Source organism: Cetorhinus maximus, chromosome 16, assembly GCF_964194155.1.
Source record: "Cetorhinus maximus chromosome 16, sCetMax3.hap1.1, whole genome shotgun sequence".
NCBI classification, from domain to species: domain Eukaryota; kingdom Metazoa; phylum Chordata; class Chondrichthyes; order Lamniformes; family Cetorhinidae; genus Cetorhinus; species Cetorhinus maximus.
The window spans coordinates 74,621,973-74,638,312 of NC_135894.1; the positions used below are offsets into that span (position 1 = coordinate 74,621,973).

The window sequence follows — 16,340 nt, forward strand, 5'->3', positions numbered from 1 at the left end:
GTATCTGGATTCCTTCTTATCCCCTGCAGACCATGAGGTGCCAACTCCTGACACTCGTAATGTGTTCAGTTTACTCTCAGAATATGAGCTGCCGGTCACTGACACCCCTAATGTGTTCAGTTCAATCCCACAATCTGAACCTGCAAAGATAGGAGAGAAAGAAGTTGCAGGTACTTCTGACAATATTTCTGCCTAGAACATTAACTTAGGAATGGAGTAAATAACAAGTGCATGTTGAGGTTTGTGCTAAAGCAAGAGAAGATTCAGACACATGCTGTAGGTGCTACGCCACACTTTTACAATTAAGTTAAGTTTGATAGTCAGTACACTGTCTTGCATGCAACTCATTCAGTGTTGTGGCACAAATTATATGAATTATATTATCCACTGCACATCTCCTGAAATTTATGCATTTTGCTTCTCTCTTGGATTCTTTGGTCAACATCCTTATTTCATGAAGCTTTGAGGCTGTGCTTGACTAGAAAGATATCTGTCAACCTATCAAGGCTGTACTGTCATGAAGTTTATTGTTGATAATTAGCTTTATGTGGTGGAGCAATGTTATTGCATGGAGTATCTGTTATCACGGTGTTTAGTGTAATTGATAATCAATTCACGGCCTTGCATCTAACTCATTCGTTGTTATTGTGTGATGTACCTGAAATGAGCAATCCAATATATATCTGACGGAATTGAACCATTTTGCTTATCTCTGTTAATTATTTGGCTACGTGCTTATTTCATGGAAGGAATTTATTGTCATTGCACAAAGCATATAAAATGAGCTCACTACTGCACATTTCATGTAACCTAAGCATTTTGGTTATCACCGTTGGATTATTTGGTCAGCGTGCTTATTTCTTAAAGTTTAGAGACTGTTCATGGCTATAAGTGCCTGTCAACCTGTCATCACTATATTGTGAAGTTCTTTGGATAGAAGAATTAACTTTTACATAATGGAAGCAATATTGCTGCATTGAGTCTCTATTGTCATATCACTATTGTATGAATCTTTTTGAATAATATTGAATTAATTAATGTTCACACTGAGTATTATTTAGTATTGAATGGAATGTATCATTATATGCTGTATTTCGTTACTTTGGAATGCATTTAATTATTATTAAAATGATAGAATACTACAACAGGGCTACATTGATGTCCAGAAATACGAATGTATTCATAAAATAACACAGGGATTATTTTCACTAGAGATTAAGAATTTTCTATCTGGATTCCTTCTTATCCCCAGCAGACCATGAGGTGCCAACCTCTCATACTCGTAATGTGTTCAGTTCAACCGCAGGCTATGAGCTGCCAGTCACTGACTCTCCATATGTGTTCAAACCAATCCCAGACTCTGAACCTGCTAAAATAGAAAAGGATGAATTGACAGGTACTTCTGACAATGTTTGTGTCTTTGGTGTGAACAGAGTAATGTGAGGAATGGAGTAATGTGTTATTATAGGATGCATATATGCATGTTATAGTTTCTGCTACAGTGACAGTTAGTTAGGATACAGTATAGAGGCTACACCGCAGCATTACTGTTAAATGAGTATCTGGTTTAGTTGTGTGTTTAGTATAATTGATAATCAATTCACGGCCGTGCATGGAATCCATTCGTAGTTGTTGTATGATGTACCTGAACTGAGCAATCCATTGTATACCTAATGGAACTGAACCATTTTGCTTATCTCTGATGATGATTTGGCTATGTGCTTATTTAATGAAATGTGGTCACACATCAATGAAGATATCAAGGTATCAGGGAGGTTGGAGATTTGCTGACATGGTGGTAGAGATGAGGACTTCAGTTTTAGAGAGACTAGAGAACCTGGGATGGTTCTCCTTAGAGTAAAGAAGATTAAGGGGAAATTGAATAATTTTGTTCAAAATTCTGAGGGATAGAGTAAATATGGAGAAACAGTTGCTATTCGCTTGAGGGTCAGTTACCAAAGGGCATAGATATGAGGAATTTGTAAACGAATGATGTGATAGGAGGATATTTTTTATACAGTGAGTTGTTGAGACCTGGAATGCACCATATGAAAAGGTAATGAATGTTGTTTCAAATGTACCTTTCATAAAGGATTTGGATAAATACTTGAAGAGGCAGATGCAGGACAATGGGAAAAAAGCATGGGGAATGAATTAGAAAGCTCCTCAAAGAACTGGGACAGACATGATGGGCCAAGTGGCCTCCTTCTATGCTGTCTGATTCCATGACACTGTGCTTGGCTTTCATTTATCATGGCTGTACTGCTGTGATGTTTATTGGATAATAAATATCTTTTATGTAGTGGAAACAATATTGCCAAATAGAATGTCAGCTTCATCACTTCTGTTTGAAAATTTTCAAATATTATTAAATTACTTTGTCAGTCTGTTATCTGTTTAATATTGTATGGAAAGTATTGTTTGCATTTGAATCCATTGAGAGTTACTAAATTGAAAGAATTAGATCAATCATGCTACTTTGTGCTGTTGTCCAGTGATACAAATATATACGTAAATACAATGGAGGTGTTTTTATTTTCACAAGAGGTTAAGAATTTTGCATCTGGCTTCCTTCTTAGCCCCAGCAGACCATGAGGTGTCAACCCTAGAAACTCGCAATGTGTTCAGTTTAATCTCAGACTCTGAGCTGCCAGTCACTGAATCTCCATACGTGTTCAATCCAATCCCAGAATCTGAACCTGCTAAGATAAAAGAGACTGAAATTGCAGGTATTTCTGACAATATTTTTGCCTTGAGTATGAACTCAGGGATGGATTAAGTAATTAAGTGCATGTTGAGATTAGTGCAAAAGTGACAATATTAGAACACATGTTGGAGGTGCTATGCCACACCTTTGCAGTTAAATGAATGTTTGGCTTCATTGTACGTATAATGTATTTGATGGTCAGTGCAAATGCAGAGCAATGGGCAAAAAGCAGGGGAATGAGACTAACAGCCTTGCATGGAACCCATTCATTTTTGTTGCACAAAAATTATTAAGTTAGCAATCCACCCCACAGCTCCTGGAATTTATGCATTTTGCTTATCTCCATTGGACATTAATTTGATGAAGTTTGGAGACTGTCCTTGGCTATACAATGCCTGTCAACCTATCATCGCTATATTGGATGATAATTAATTTTACAAAGTGGAAGCAATGTTGCTGCATGAAGTGTCTGTTGGCAAATCACTCATCTATGAAGCATTTTGAATAATATTGCATTAATTAAATTACACACTGTAAGTATAATTTAGTATTGTATGAAATGTATTATTATATTTGGTTACATTGGAATTGATTGAAATGTATTATAATGAAATAATTAGTTCAATTCTGCAACAGTACGACATTGATGTCCAGGAACACAAATATATTCATCAAAACAATGCAGGGTTAATTTTCATCAGAGATTCTGAATTGTGTATGGCTTCCTTCTTATCACCAGCAAACCGTGAGGTGCCAACGCCTGACACTCGTAATGTGTTCAGTTTCATCTCAGGCAATGAGCTGCCGGTCACTGATACCCCTAATGTGTTCAGTCCAATCCCCGATTCTGAACCTGCTAACATAGGAGAGAAAGACGTTACAGGTATTTCTGACAATATTTGTGTCTTTGATGCGAACTCAAGAATGGAGTAAATAATAATAAGTGCATGTTGAGCTTTGTATTACAGTGACAGACAGTTGTGACACATGCCGTAGATGCTACGGGCGGAATTTAATGTAACTGACACTGGTTCAGCCCACTGGTCGGAGAACTGGTGAAAAATATGCATCGCTACTGAGGGGGAGGCCCTAATTAAGGGATTAAGTACCTCTCAGGCATTTAATTGGCCAGTGGTGGGTCTTGGGACTCAGGACCCTGGGGATAGAAATCCCACGTGCCGAGGGCTGCAGGCCAATTAGAGGCCGGCAGCTGTCCATTACGGGCAGTGCCACAGTGAGCAGTGGCTGCTGCCAGTATTGTATCCAGGGAGAGACCGAGGATCACTGAGGGACCCAGGCAAGAGTTGAAAATGGGCAGGATGGGAGTTGCGGGGGTGGGAGGGGGCAGGGGGTTCAGAGACAAGGGCAGGGCTGACTGAAGATGGCCACACCCTTGCCAATGCCAGGTCCCTCAATTGGGCATTAAATTCCTTTGAAAGAGGGACCCCCTTCAAGAAAGTAGTCAGACACTATTAGCTTCTAACAAAATCATCCCCAGCCTTCTTGATTCACATGCCTTTCCAAACAAAATATATTTTGTCCTTAATAGTGGTTTCCACCGATGCTAGGCTGACTGACCTGTAGTTACCTTCTTTACCTGTCTCCCCTTTGTTGAATACTGGTATAACATCAGTAACCATCCAGTCCTCTGTATCCAATGAGGATCGAAAGATTGTGATCAATGCCTCTGCTATTTCTACTTCTGCTTCTTTCAGCAACCTCAGATGCATTGTGTAGAATTTAGAATTGTATGAAATGCATTATTAGATATACAGTATGTGGTTAAACTGGAATCCATTTAAAGTAATAATAACGAATGTTTAAGACCAGTTGCGCTACAGTGATACGAAGTAATGATGTCTGGTAAATCAAATGTGTTCATTAATACAATTCAGGTGTTATTTTCAAGAGAGATTGAGAACCTTGGCTTCCTTCTTATCCCCAGCAGACCATGAGGTGCCAACCCCTGACACTCCTAATGTGTTCAGTTTAATCTCAGAATATGATCTGCAGGTCTCTGACACCCCTAATGTGTTCAGTCCAGTCCCAGAATCTGAACCTGCAAAGACAGGAGAGAAAGAAGCTGCAGGTACTTCTGACAATACTTTTGCAGTTTACATATGTGCAAAACACATTTGATAGTCTTTAATCTGTCTTGCATGGAACTCAATCATTCAGTGCTTCCAAAATTATTTGTGCCTTGAGTGTGACCTGAAGCAGAATGAATAATTGTGTGCCGGTTGTGATCAGTGCTAAAGTGGCAGAATGTTAGAACACATGCTGTAGCTGCTATGCCCCACTTTTACAGTTAAATACATGTACTTGTGTGTAAAATGTATTTGGTAGTCAGTGCACTGTATTGCATGGAACCCATTCATTCCTGTTGCACAAAATAAATGAAATAAGCATCCAATTGCATTTCTCCTGGAGGTAATGCATTTTGCTTCTCTTTGTTGGATTATTTGGTCACCATGCTTGCTTCATGAAGTTTAGAGCCTGTGCCTGGCTGAGAAGTGTCTGTCAACCTTTTCTGACCTTATTATTGTGAAGTTTATTGGTTGATAATCACCTTTAATTTGCTTTTAACAGTGTTGGTGTATCAATATCTTTATCATATTACACTTATTTGAATTATTTTGAACAATAGTGAATTATTAATTTATGCAGAGTATAATTTAATATTGTATGAAATTTAATATTGTATTATTCAACGTACAATATTTGATAATGTTACAATCACTTTAAAGCTATTCTAATGAAAGAAGATCAGTTTTACAACAGTGCTGTATTGATGTCCAGTAATGCAAATCTATTTATCAAAACAACACTGGGATTACTTTCAAAAGAGATTGAGTTTTGTATTTGGCTTCCTTCTTTGCTGCAGCAGACCAGGAGGTGCCAACCTCTGACACTCTTAATGTGTCCACTTTACTCTCAGACTATGAGCTGCTGGTCACTGACTCTCCAAGTGTGTTCAGTCCAATCCCAGAATCTGAACCTTCTAAGATAGGAAAGGATGAAGTTACAGGTACTTCTGATAATATAATAAATGCATGTTGAGGAACAGTTAACAGAGCGTTTTAGTTGTGTGAATAGTGTATTTAATAGTCAATGCACAGCTGTGCATGGTAGTTATGCATAGTGATTGCACAAAGCATATGAAATAGGAAATCTGCTGCATATCTCCTGCAATTTGTATATTTAGCTTACCTCTGCTGGATTAGTTGGTCAAAAAGTTTGGGCACCACAATTCAAGAAGGTTATTGAGGCATTGGAGAGAGTGTAAAATTGCTTTGTTAGAATGGAAGTAGAGATGAGGACTTCAGGTTTGTTGAGAGTAGAGAAACTGGAATAGTTTGCCTTAGAGCAATACAGGTTAAGGGGAGATTGAACAGGTATTTCAAAATTCTGATGGGTTTAGATAGAGTGAATAGGGAGAAACTATTTCCACTGACATTCAGGTCAGTAACCAATGGACACAGATGTGAGATAATTTGCAAAAGAATCAGAGATGACATGTGAATCTCTTTTAACAGCAGGTTGTTATGATCTGGAAAACTGCCTGATAAGATGGTGGGTACAGTTTCAATAGTAATTACAAAAGGGAATTGGATAAATACGTGAAAGGGAAAAATTTACGGGGCAATGGGGAAAAAACAGGGGAATGAGACTAATAGGATAGCTCTTTCAAGAGCTGGCACAAATAAGATGGACTGAATGTTCTTCTTCTGTGCCGTATAATTCCATGATTTAGGCTCTGCGCTTGGCTGTAAAGTGTCTGTCAACCTATCTTAGCTATATTGTGGTGATGTTTATTGGATGATAACTCTTTTATGTAATGGAAACAATGTTGTCACATGGAGTGTGCTATATTAGTATTGCATGAAACATTTTGAATATTATTGAATTAATTAGTCAATACATCATGTGTAGAGTTTATATTGTATGAAAAGCATTATTAGTAGCACAATTCATGACTACACTTGAATCTATTTAAAGTTATTGTAAAGAAAGAGTAAAATCAATTGTGTTGCAGTGCTCCATTGTAATGATGTCCAGTAATACAAATGTATTCATCAGTACAACACAGGGATTATTTTCATGAAAGATTAAGAATTTTGTATCTGGCTTCCTTCTTTTCCCCTCAGACCATATGGTGCCTGTCAATGACACCCTTAATGTGTTCAGTCCAATCCCAGAATCTGAACCTGCTAACATAGGAAAGAAAAAAGTTACAGGTACTTCTGACAATATTTATGTCGTGGGTGTGAACTCAGGAATGGATTAAATACTTATATGCATGTTGAGGTTTGTGCTAAATGTTAGGACACATGCTGTAAATGCTATGCCACACTTTTACAATGTTCAGTTTTCTTGTATGTAAAGTGCATTTGATGGTCATTAGTCTGTCTTGCATGGAACCCATTCATTCTTGCACAAAGATTATGAAATGAGCAGTCCACTGCATATTCCATGGAATTTAAGCATTTCTACTCCACTCTGTTGGTTTATTTGTTGGTCCGTTAATCCTGTGAAGTTTAGAGACTGTGCTTGGCTGTCAAGTGTCTGTCCATCCATCATGGCTATATTGTGAAGTTTATTGGTGGAAGCAATGTTACTGCATGGAGTGTCTGATGTCATATCACTTTTTTACATGAATCTTTTTGAATATTGAATTAATCAATTTACACACTGAGTAGAATTTTGTGCTTTATGAAATGTGTGCCATATTTGATTACAGCCAAATCATGCTATTTCTATTATAATGAAAGAGTAAGATCAATTCTGCAACAGTACTACATTGATGTCCAGTAATGCAACTGTATTCATCAAAGCAATACAGGGATTGTTTTCAAAATAAATTAAGAATTTTGTATCTGGATTCCTTCTTATCCCTGCAGACCATGAGGTGCCAACCTCTGACACTCCTAACTTGTTCAGTTCAATCTCAGACTATGAGCTTCCCTTCACTGACTCTCCATTTGTGTTCAAACCAATCCCAGATTCTGAACCTACTAAAATAGGAAAGAATAAAGTTACAGGTAATTCTGACTATATTTGTGTATTTGGTGTGAACTCAGGGATGGAGTAAATAAATACCTGCTGAAGTTTGAGTTACAATGCCAGACACCTACTATAGATTCTATGCCACACCATTACAGTTAAATGAGTGTTTGTTTTAATTGTGTGTTTGTATGTGATAGGCAGTACATAGCCTTGCCATGTATAGTTACTGTGCAATGTACAGAAATGAACAACCTGTTGTATAACACCTGGAAATGAACCATTTTGCACATTTCTGTTTGGTTATTTGGTCAGTGTGCTTATTTCATAAAACATAATCTTTTTGAAGTCTGTTGGCTATCAAGGCCTTGGAGAGTGGAGAACTGATTTGTTAGAATGGTTGCAGGAATGAGGACTTCAGTGTTGTGGAGACAGGAGAAGGGCAAAGAAGGTTAAGGGGAGATTGAATACTTGGTGGAATTTTACGCCAGCGGGATTTTACAGTCCCACCAAAGTCATTGGAGTTTAGAATGGCTTACCGCATTTTATGGCCCCATCCCCGTCGCAACGGGGCCGGAAAATTCCAGCCCTTGTGTTCAAAATTCTGAATGGTTCAAATGAAGTAAATAGGGAGAAACTGTTCCCACCTGCCTAAGGGTCAGGAACCAAAGGACAGACATATGAACTAGTCTGTAAAAGAACCAGAGGTGACTTGAGGACAGGTTTTCTACACAACAATGTGTTATGATTCGGAATGTATTGCATGAAAGGATAGAGGATTCAGCTTCAATAGTAACTTTCAAAATTGATCTGGATAAATATTTTCTGTATGAAAATGTGCAGAGCTGTAGGCAAAGAGCTGGGGAATGAGACTAATTGAATAACTCTTTCAAAGAAACAACACCAGCATGACGGGCTGAATGGCTTTCTGTGATATAGCATTTCATGATGTTGGACTCTGGTTGGTTGGAAAGAATTTATCAACCTATTATGGCTATGGTCAAGTTTATTGGATGAGAAATATCTTTTACATAGTGGAAATAATGAAGCCATCTGGATTGTCTGATTTATCACTTTTGTATGAAATGTTTTGAATATTGTTGAATTAATTAGTCAATACATTAAGTTTTGTACAGTTTAATATTGTATGAAAAATATTATTTTCCACACAATCCATGGTTACATTTGAATCCATTTAGTATTATTATGTAAGAATAAGCCAATGTGCCACATAACTACATTGTAATGGTGACTAGTAATATGAATGTATTCATCAATACAGCATGGATGTTATTTCCACGAGCAATTAAGAATTTTGTATCTGGCTTCATTCTTATCCCTGCAGATTATGAGGTGCCAACCTCTGACACTCGTAACGTGTTCAGTTTAATCTCAGGCTATGAGCTGCCGCTCACTGACACCCCTCATGTGTTCAGTCCGATTCTAGAATCTGAACCTGCTAAGATAAGAGAGAAAGAAGTTACAGGTACTTCTGACAATGTTTGTGCTGTGAGTGTGAGCTCAGGTGTAGAATGAATACTTATGTGCCTGTTGTGAATAGTGCTGAAGTGACAAGAATGTTATGTGGCAGAAGTGACGTACTGTAGCTTCAATGCCACAATTTTACAGCTAAATGAGTGCTCAGTTTGCTTGTGTGTAAAGTGTATTTAATGATCAATCACCTTGCATGAAGTCTATTCATTCCTGTTGGACAAGATATTTGAAATGAGCAATCCTTTGCATATCTGCTGGAGGTTAAGCATTTTGCTTCTCTCTGTTTGATTATTTGGTCAACACGCTTGTTTCATGATGTTTAGTGTCTGTCCTTGACTGTAAAGTGTCTGTCTAGTCATCATTGCCGCATTGTTGTGAAGTTTATTGGAAGAAAAATGACCAAAATTCTCCAGGCCCGTGGTTTTGGAGGTGGTGAGGTAGGGTGGCAGTTTGGGGCAATTTAGATAATGTAGTTGCGCATGAGCTCAGCTCTCCCACTTTCTGACGCCTTCCCACTTCCATGCACTTTTACCAGAGGGTGGCTCCCAGGCAAACTATCCACCCAGCAGCGGCATGTAGCCATTTTAAAAAAATTCTTCCTTGGAGTATGGGTGTCACTGGCAAGGCCAGCATTTGTTGCCCATCCATATTTATCCTTCAACTGAGTGGCTTGAGGGGCCATTTCAAAGGGCAGTTAAGAGTCAACTACATTGTTGTGTGTCTGCAGTCACATGTAGGCCAGCTGTGCAGATAAGGATGACAGATTTCCTAAAGGATATTAGTGATCCGGATGGGTTTTTACATAAATCGGTGATAATTTCATGGTTACCATTTCTGAGACTAGCTTTATTATACCAGATTTTATTAATTGAATTTAAATTCCACAAGCTGCCATGGTGGGATTTGAACCTGTGTCCCTAGAGCATTAACCTAGGCCTCTGGATTACTAGGCCAGTGATGTTACAGTGATGGGTGATTACAAGGGTAATTAAGCACTATTTATCCATTGCAGTGGGATCCTATGAATGGTGCACAGCCCCCCTGCTGTGTCTGCTCTCCGGCATGTGAGAGGAGGCTGATTTGCAGCAGGAGGTCAGACTTTGTAATTTTTAAGACTATTGAAGAGCAAGTGGCAAAGCTGCTGTCCACCCATAGCGTGGCTTTGACACTGAGTGATAAAATTGTGCGGAGTAATGTCTCTGATAGCCATATGCAGTGATCTTTCATCCATTCCACAATTGCTAATGGTGGCTGCGGTGCCTCCCTGCTGCTCCGTCTGCCTGTCCTGGAATTTTCCCACTGGTCTCACGTCAGGAGCTGCTGGGCTCCTTTGGAGTGCGCCATGATGTCCTGTGCCCCTGTTGCCAAAATGCATGACCATTCTTAATTAGATGCAAACTCAGAGGTGGCCTTATTGACCACCTCTGGAAAATTCACCCTGTCGGCCCACTTCATGCCTGTTCAGGGTCAGGACCCGGAAATTGTCCTGACTCTCGATTATTTTCTATGCCTGAAATGTTCTGGTCAGTGTTGCTGCATGGTGTGTCTGTTGTCATGTCTCTTATCTAAATCATGTTGAATAATAATTAATTTACACACTATATAATTTAGTATTATCCGAAATGTATTATGTGCGCTATGTTTAATTACATTGGAATCAATTTATTTTATAGTAATGAAAGCATGAGATCAATTCAAGGGATTTCAAGAGAGATTAAAATCTTTGTATTTGGCTTCCTTCTTAGCTCCAGCAGCAGAACATGAGGTGCCAACTTCTGACACTCCTAACGTGTTCAGTTCAGTCTCAGACTATGACACTGCTAATGTGTTTAGTTCAATCTCAAACTATGAGCTGCAGGTCACTGACTCTTCGTATGTCTTCAGTCCAATCTCAGAATCTGAACCTACTAAAATAGGAAAAAATGCAGTTACAGGTACTTCTGACAATATTTGTGCCTTGGATGTGAAGTCAGCAAATAATAATAAATGGGTGATAGGATTTGTGATACGGTGACAGCTAGTTTGGATACCTGCTGTAGATGTCACACTATAAATAGCCACTTGGTAGTACAGAACTTGAGTATTGCTGAAAAAAGAGACATACTGTTGAAGCTTTTTGTTTTGCACTCATCAGGACAGATTCACAAGAATACCAATTCTGAAGGAAATAACAGTTTATACTGCTTGAGAAGGCAGTGTTGATTTGTTGGCAATTGGACTCTGATTGATAGAGGCGTTGCCATGAAGAATGCATCGTGAACAGTTAACTGCCAAGCTTTTGTTTAAATTTGAACCAGGCAGGTCAACTGTGATTGGTTGAGGCATTGCCATGGGGAATGAACCAGAGAATGGCTGTCCCCAAGCTTTTGTTTAGTTGAAAAAGGTGCAATGTATGACATGCTCTTTCTGTTTACAAAGGACAGAGCCGGCCCTGTGTGTGAACATATGTAGCTTCTAGCACACATAAGTGAGTCACACTGCAAGCCTGATTGATGATCTTAAATTGGTTGTCAGTGTAATTCTTAGCACAATCAGGGTTGTTCAGCAAGTGCTATCTAGAATCACATCTAATGTTGGACCCTGTGTTTTGAGTTTTGCAGGCACGGGCTGGTTAGGCACGGTAATTACTTGGCCTGTTGTGAACAGCTGAAGGGACATACTGTTTGATACAATCCACCAGTCCTTGGGATGTATGGTCTACATACCTGGCATCACACCAGCACTGAAATTCATATACCACATTGCTCATTTGTGTGATAGGCAGAAATTTTTTTTGTCTTGATGGCAGCATCCTGTTACTGGAGAATACCAGTCGTATTGCTACTGCATAGTAGCAGTATGAAACAGCTGGCTTCACCTGTTGCTCAAATTTGTGAGATACCTTACCCTTCCAGGGTAATCTGAGGTAGACTGGGCACTTTTCAGCCTTAAGCCCATTCATGACCGGGATTTTCCAGTCCGCCTGCCATGGGACCGGAAATTCCCATCCTAAGTCAATGGACTTTTGGCTGGTCCATCAAATTTTCTGTCCCGCCTGCGACGGATTCACACCTTGGGCAGGATCGGAAAATCCTGGCCCATGGGTTTGCATGATATACAATGAGCAATGATCTGATCAGGTTAGCCATTATCCTGCAAGGTAGCTTTGATGCACCCTACTTCAGCATCAAGTTTGCATGGTGAGCAAATGGATTGGGCCCTATTTACGAGGTTGCTGATAAGGCCAACCTTATAGCACATGGAACTGTAGGAATCCCAGCATGTGCATTGACCAGTGAAGGTAGGCTTACAGTAGACAGTAGTAGAGAACCCATTGGCAGATTTCTCAGCTAGCACATCAAAGAAAGGGAGCTCATTTGACTGCTCTATTTCAGAGGTGAATTTGAGTGCAGGTTGGAGCCCATTAAGGAAATTTTTACATGCAGCTATGGATTCAAATGTAGCAAATATATAATTTACATATCAAAATACGCAAGGGGTAGGAAATTAGGTGTTATGCCATCGAAGACACATTTCTCATGGAAACCGACAAAGATGTTTGTGAGAGCTGGGCCTAGAGGGAATCTGATAGCAACACCATATATTTTGGCATACGTGGCGTCATTGAAATTGAACTCAGCTGTGCAAGTTGCTGAGTTCATAAGCCCAATGAGCACAGATTCAGACAATGGTGGCTGGTCTAGATCGCCATGATATAGTGGCATGGTGTAAACGTCTATGACTTCCTTGAGCGATACATTAGTGAATAGCCTAGCAATGGCAAATGAGCACATGGACATGGATTGCTATTGCTATGCAAGTCCTGTATGGTCACAAATGTGAATGAACCCTTCACCATGTATGTGGAAAACTTGCCAAGAACTGGCTGTAGCAACTCACTGAACCATTTGGCCAATTCATATTATGCAGAACCAGTTGTTGATAAGATAGGGTGTAAAGGGACATTACTTTTGCAAGTCTTGAGCAGCCCGTACATACACAGACTCAGTGAGCCGTGAGGACGAATCCTATCATATACACCACCATGCAGCTCGTTACTCTTGCGCAAGTCCAACAAGGGTTTTGTAACTTGCTTTTGAGTGGGGCTGTGCGGTCATGCTTTACGGCAGGTCCAATGGATACGAATTTGGACCCGTTATTAAGAACAGCATGCATTCTGTTGATAGAGTCATACTTGCTAAGGATGACTATTCCAGTTCCTTTGTTGGGTTTGTATATCTGGGTTGGCCTTGAGGTCTCTCAACCCTACCAGATGTTCACGCTGCATGTGAAAATCAGCCAAGTCGTTGGGTATCCCACAGTATGCATGCGCTAGATCAGCTAGGCACGCTTTCAAGAACTCAGTGTCTTCATTAGACACTGGTTTTTAGTGGGATAGCTGGGAGCAGAAGCATTCAAACTCAGCAAATACCTCTTCCTGTTTGATGGTGCATTCTCTATGCCAAAGTTTCTACCAATAAGTTCACATGCTGACCAATCAGCACTCTCTTCTTATGCAGTATAAATGGCTGTTTCCTTTAGAATTAGTCTTCTTGTGAATCTGTCCTGATGAGTTCAAGACAAAAAGCTTCAACAGCATGTCTCTCTTTTTCAGCAGTACTAAATAAGTGTTTCAATTGTGTGTAAAGCATTTTTGGTAGCACATGCAAGGCCTGACATGACATCACTCATAGCTGTTGCACAAATTAAATTAAATGAACAATCCACTCCATATGTCCTGAAATTGACCCATTTTACGTATCTCTGTGGGTTTTTTGGTCAGTGTGCTTATTTCATGAAGTTTAAGCATCACATGTTATGAAGGTTATCAAGGCCTTGGAAAGAGTGGAGAATAAATTTGTTTGAATTTTAGCAAAAATGGGAACCTCAGTTTTCTGCAAAGTGTCCAGAAGCTGGGGTGATTCTCCTTAGAGTAATGAAGGTTAAGGGAAAATTGAATACTTGCATTCAGAATTCTAAGAGGGTTTAGACAGAATAAGTGGGGAGAAACTGTTTCCACTGCAAATGCAAAGAATCAGAAGTAATGTGAAAAGACTTTTTTTTTTGCTCCGTGAGTTGCTATGGTCCGGAATGCATTGCCTGAGTAGTAACTCTCAAAAGGGAACTTGATAAATTTTGTAAGGAAAAATGTGCAGGGCTATGCTGAAAATGCTGGTGAGAAATTAGACAGCTTTTACAAAGATCTGACCCAGGCCTGATGGGATGAACTGGCATCCTCCATGCTGTAAGCTTCCATGATTTAAACACTGTGGCTGTAAGGTGACTCTCAGCTTAGTATGGCTATAATGTTATGACGCTTATTAGATAAAAATATTTTTATGCAGTGGAAAGAAAGTTGCCGCATGTTATTTTACTCTTCTGTGAAACTTTTTACTGGTTTGATACAACTGAATGGCTTCCTAGGCCATTTCAGAGTCAACAATGTGGGTCTGGAGTCACATGTAGGCCGGACCAGGTAAGGATGGCAGGTTTCCTTCCCTAAAGGGCATTAATGAACCAGATGGGTTTTTATGACAATAGTTTCATGGTGATCATTAGACTTTTGATTCCAGACTTTTATGGAATTCAAATTTTTCCATCTGCCATGGTGGGATTTGAACCGGGGTCCTCCAGAGCATTACCCTGGGTGTCTGGATTACTCGTCTCATGACAATATCACCACACCACCACTCCACACCCCCCCAGAACTAGCAAAACTGGAATCAATGGGAATCAGGGGGAAACTTTCCATTGTTTGGAGTCATACCTAGCACAAAGGAAGATGGTTGTAGTTGTCGGAGATCAGTCATCTCAGTTCTAGGACATCACTGTAGGAGTTCCTCAGTGTCGTGTCCTAGGCCCAGCCATCTTCAGCTGCTTCACCAATGACCTTCCTTCCATCATAAGGTCAGAAGTGGGGATGTTCTTTGATGATTGCACAATGTTCAGCGATTCCTTAGATACTGAAGCAGTCCATGTCCAAATGCAGCAAGACCTGGACAATATCCAGGCTGACAAGTGGCAAGTAACATTCACACCACACAAGTGCCAGGCAATGACCATCTCCAACAAGAGAGAATCTAACCATTGCCCCTTGACATTCAATGGCATTACCATCGCTGAATCTCCCACTATCAACGCCATGGGGTTACCATTGACCAGAAACTACACTGGGCCAGCTACATAAATATAAGCGCAGGACAGAGGTTGGGAATCCTGTAGTGAGTAACTTGCCTCCTGACGCTCCAAAGCCTGTCCACCATCTACTAGGCACGAGTCAGGAGTGTGATGGAATACTCTCCACTTGCCTGGATGAGTGCAGCTCCAATGACACTCAAAAAGTTTGACACCATCTGGGACAAAGCAGCCCGCTTGATTGGTACCACATCCACAATCATTCACTCCTTTCATGAATGATGCACAGTAGCAGCAGTGTGTACCATCTACAAGATGCACTGCAGGAACTCACCAAGGCTCCTTAGACAGCACCTTCCAGGCCCACGACCATTACCATCTAGAAGGACAAGGGTAGCAGACACATGGGAATATCACCACCTGTAAGTTCCCCTTCCATCCACTCACCATCCTGACTTGGAACTATATCGCTGTTCCTGCACTGTCGCTGGGTCAAAATCTTGGAACTCCCTCCCTAACACCACATGGACTGCAGCAATTCAAGAAGGCAGCTCACCACCACCTTCTCAAGGGCAATTAGGGATGGTCAGTAAATGCTGGCCTAGCCAGCGATGCCCACATCCCGTGAATGAATAAAAAAAAAAGAATAATATTGAATTAATTAGTCAATGCATTCTGTTAGAACCATAGAATCATTGAAACAGCACAGAGGGAGGCCTTTGCTGGACCATTGAAAGAGCAGTTGTGCTTAGTCCCACGACCCTTCCTTTTGTCCATAACCCTGTAAGTTCCTTATCCTCAAGGACTCATCTAGCTCCGATTTACAATTATTTAGGGAATCAGCTTCCTACCTTTTTCAGGTAGAGCATTCCAGATTCTTGAGTGAAAGTTCTCTAGAACTTTGACTTAAAAAGTTCTCTTAATCTTTCTTCCAGATATTTTGTCAATGATCTTGAATCTAAGAATTATTGACCCACACAACAGAAGAAATAATTTTCTTTTATCTGTTGTATCAAAAACA

At 40.0% G+C, this 16,340-nt stretch overlaps 1 protein-coding gene across 4 annotated transcripts in view; it reads left to right on the forward strand.

Annotated features, from left to right (window-relative positions):
• The window catches only part of LOC144691708 (uncharacterized), a 371,588-nt gene that overhangs the window by 259,369 nt on the left and 95,879 nt on the right, over positions 1–16,340 (forward strand). For all 4 annotated transcript variants that reach the window (XM_078560070.1, XM_078560071.1, XM_078560072.1 and 1 more), the window contains 8 exons: positions 30–170; positions 1,253–1,396; positions 3,447–3,590; positions 4,653–4,796; positions 5,592–5,735; positions 6,856–6,945; positions 7,609–7,749; positions 9,057–9,197. In XM_078560070.1, coding sequence (XP_078416196.1) covers positions 30–170; positions 1,253–1,396; positions 3,447–3,590; positions 4,653–4,796; positions 5,592–5,735; positions 6,856–6,945; positions 7,609–7,749; positions 9,057–9,197 — 1,089 coding nt within the window. The remainder of the gene's footprint in view (positions 1–29; positions 171–1,252; positions 1,397–3,446; positions 3,591–4,652; positions 4,797–5,591; positions 5,736–6,855; positions 6,946–7,608; positions 7,750–9,056; positions 9,198–16,340) is intronic.